General features: G+C 45.9%; 1 protein-coding gene across 1 annotated transcript; it reads right to left on the bottom strand.

Moving 5' to 3' along the window:
• Positions 1 to 1,903: 1,903 nt before the first annotated feature.
• Positions 1,904 to 3,197, bottom strand: LOC103626974 (uncharacterized). Its single transcript, XM_008647335.3, has one exon. The coding sequence runs from the start codon at positions 3,085 to 3,087 to the stop codon at positions 2,443 to 2,445; it is 645 nt and encodes a 214-aa protein (XP_008645557.1). The 5' UTR covers positions 3,088 to 3,197; the 3' UTR covers positions 1,904 to 2,442.
• Between the last annotated feature and the right edge of the window lie 574 nt (positions 3,198 to 3,771).

The following is a 3,771-nucleotide window of genomic DNA, read 5'->3' as shown; positions in this document are numbered from 1 at the left end:
TCATAATAGTCCTCCTCTAGCGATACCTATTCCTGATCTGATTATAGCAAGAGTGAGTAAACTTACGATTGGTACTCAACAAGCGTGTAGGGAAAGTGTAGTGTAAGTCTTACCAAGGAAAAGTCTAAGCCTAAGTGTAGCAAACGGTGATGCCTAAGATGGGGGTGAATTAGGACTTCTAAAAACTATCTCTAAATTAGGCCATAATTAAATCTCTAGAGCAAAACCTATACAAATAAACAATCTAGAATGTACAAACTAGGTTTTGTCTAAGTGTTGCTATATCTACCGTTGTGGCAGAACCTCCCAAGTTATCGAGACTTAGATTGCAGGGCAGTGACCAAGTCTTCATGTCCAAGAAGTAACGGCGATCCGAATCGATTAATACCCAGCTGGGGATCTCCAATCACACGACATATGTAGCACTTAACCCTTGCATATGTCAACTCGCCACCGGGGTTCTTAAGACCAGATCAGGTTCACGCCAACCGAGAGCACAGATACACCACCGTCCAGCCTCTTGCCACGGAGGGTACACGCTACTCTCGCCATCTCTCCACTCCCATTACGTGTTATCTTATTCTGGTATTAGTCTGCCCGAGGCAAAGCTTACACATGATGAGACATGTGACCAGTTAAAAGGTCCTCGATCAGCAAGCCTACATTCAGTATAATCCTTAATCAACCTGGGTAGAACATTACCTGTTCCTAACCCAAGTCCTGATTTAAGTACTTCCACCCTTAGGATTGTTTGTGTTCCTTAGGATGAAAAGAGCATTATAGGGAACTTTGTAGTAAGATCCCACCATTGCTCCCAATGAAAATATTCTTGCAGGCAGAAGCCATCCTTCCGCAGGATAACCCCTGAGCTAGGCATTAACGTAAAGGACAACCTCTATCCACAAGGTTTACCTCTAGGCAAGGCTAAGCATTTTTGTAAATCATACTTTGATACTTCATAAGAAGTATCTATAAAGGGATGGATTTCAAGGTAGGCAATGCATCAAATAGATTCCAAGCAACTCCTATAAACCTAATGCACATTTCGCTAGACTTAAAGTGTGTAAAAATCATTTAAAAACACAAGGAAAGGGGTTGCATGCACCGGGGCTTGCCTGGATAATACTAGGTTAGTGTTGTTAGACGACGTCCACTTGACGACCATGTTTTGTCTTCGCATTTGTTCCGATTATCCATCTTCAGGTTAATCCATCATCTTTCGAATTAGTCCACCCGTTACGTCATCTTGGGGTCGACTCAACTTTGGTCTTCCATATCTCGTAGTCAATTAACGTAGCTGAATGAAATGCATTATGCACATGAATGCATAAAGACAGGAATATCATAAACCTAAATAGTGCTACGCGATAGTGAATTAAACACCTAGCGGCGAGGCGTTGTACCGTTCAATACAGGAACACTAGTCATCGACGTACGACTAAGCACACTAATTACACTTCTCGAACATAACGCAAACATCACGAACAACAAACTATACACATTAAATACAATTAGCCTACACAACTCTTCAGCTAATTAATTAAATGCTAACTTTATCCCTCGCTTTATAAATTATACCACTTTGCTTATCAAGAACTAATTTGATTTTATTTCGCACCACACATATTTATTTAATCTATCTAACAATTCGTCTAACAAACTTGCGCGCCAATAATAAATTTAGCTTAGATTCTCTACATTGATTAACGAATACGAATCCGGGTTTTTCATCGCTTACATGTTAAATACCGTACTAATATTAAATTACTCGAAACTAATAACCCAAGCAAACCACATAGAACGTAATAACTAATGTAAAACAAGGGATCAGCAACATGTACGACTACCGATCAAATCACCATAAACGACTCAGGCAATCTAATAAATATTATACCTAGTCGACTAGAATAACGAATCAACTTACCATTCCAACAGATGACTCGAATCCGCAAGATCGGTAATGATTTTCCGATTCAAATAATTTGTCGAGCGCTTGGCAGGGGCCACACGAACTTCACGCACACCACAATCAAATCTTTAGACATCTTTCTTGGGGATTCTTTTGTCCGCTCGATCACAATTGGGAGATGTCACGTAGGAGCCAGTATCGAGACGAGGCGACGGATCGACAACAAGCACCAAAGACGGATATTCGATGTTGTTGAAGACCCGAAGAGGAGACGAACGACGACGTCGACGTGTCGGCACGACGATTTCCATTCAACGAAGACAATGGCATGACGATTCATTTGGGCTTTTTGTCGAGCACCAAGTGAGCATTACTCTGAACCTCGCTTTCTTCTTCATCTAATTTCATCCTTCCACCTCGAGCGCTTGCAACCACGAGCAGAGAGCTGCTGGAATGTGCGGCCAGCGAGCACGGTGAAGCGATGACAATGGGATCGAGCTCGCAACAGGAAGCGATGATGGCACGGCACGGCATCAATGGACGACGGTGAGGCAGAGGTCCGGCGAGCTCGCAAGGGATTTGGAGATGCCAGCAGCGCAGCAAGACTCCAGGCCAAAGGAAGATGTCCTTGAAGACAGCAGCCATGGAAGGGGAGCACAGATGAGCTCTAGCGAATCGAGCAGAGGGCCACGGCGAGGATGGGGAAAAGGAAAGGACGCTCGCGGCAGCCATGACCGGCGATGGGAGGTGTAGGGGCGCGACCGAGTCTGCTCCCAATCAACGGCCACCAGGACGAACTCGAGTCGGGCGGCGACGCAGTGGAGCAGGCGGGATCTGAGCTGGGCGCCGCGAACAGAGAGGGAGCGAGCTGAAGGGTGCGGCTGGGGAATCCATGGAGAAGAAGACGAGCGCAGGGCGAGCTCGAGGAGCAGGAGCAGGGCGCAGAGGAACAGAGGCCGAGCTCGGCGCGCAGAGCACCATGGCTGGGGAGGACGGAGCTCAAGCACAGGAAAGAACGGCGCCATGGAAGGGCTTCGACAGGGCGCTGCTGGGAGATGGAGGGAGAGAAGCAAGGGGCAGCTGGGCTCTTGGCCGACCGGAGTTGGAGGAGGAAGCCGCGGCCCGAACGCCGGTGAGCCAGGCGCGGCGTGCTTGAGGAGAACTGAAGGGAGCTCCATGGGGTCGCGCGGTCAGGCAAGCTTCAGGGAGGAGCAGGGAGCCTCATGGTGTGCTCAGGAAGTGGGCACACGGCTCGGCCACGAAGAAGAAATGGCCAGGGCGCGTGCCAGGAAGCAGATAAGCACGGCTGGGGAAAAAATCTTGGGGAGGAAGAGCGGCGTGGGATAAGGATAGGGGATGGATATCTTCAAATTTTTTTTTAATCTCTCTTTTTTAACGGAAATCAAAGATATTTTAGATCATGATATTTAGCGATAATCAAAGGGTCAAATAATTTGGATCGATAGTAGCAATTAGACAGAATTTGATTTGGTGAATTTTTCGGAATCAGATACGTTTTCACCCGTTATTTATATCTGGAGATTCAGATTGAGACGAGAAACACACGGACCGAACTACACGGATTTCGGCTCCGGTATTTCAATTTACGACTGATTTCGTTGAAGTCAAACCGATTAGCAATTATTTGAGTTCGGCTCTAACTATCTTTATCTGTTTTGAATGATTTACTACTAAATACTCATGATTATCAATCTCGCGCAAGATTTCTCTCAGATAACACGCGATCCTAATTATTTTACACCTAAAATTTTAGTCACCGAGTCATAATAAATTTATTTGGGACACGGATCGCAACGGTGGATCGAGCTTTCAAGTTCGTGTTTGCGCGAGCAATGAATTTT

The sequence above is a fragment of the Zea mays genome, chromosome 5 (genome assembly GCF_902167145.1).
Source record: "Zea mays cultivar B73 chromosome 5, Zm-B73-REFERENCE-NAM-5.0, whole genome shotgun sequence".
Classification (NCBI taxonomy): domain Eukaryota; kingdom Viridiplantae; phylum Streptophyta; class Magnoliopsida; order Poales; family Poaceae; genus Zea; species Zea mays.
The sequence above is the reverse complement of the archived record's forward strand: the minus strand, read 5'-3'. Positions and strand labels throughout refer to the sequence as shown.

Coding starts and splice junctions, on each gene's coding strand:
- LOC103626974 (XM_008647335.3), bottom strand. CDS start 3,087: ATGGAGCTCCCTTCAGTTCTCCTCAAGCACGCCGCGCCTGGCTCACCG.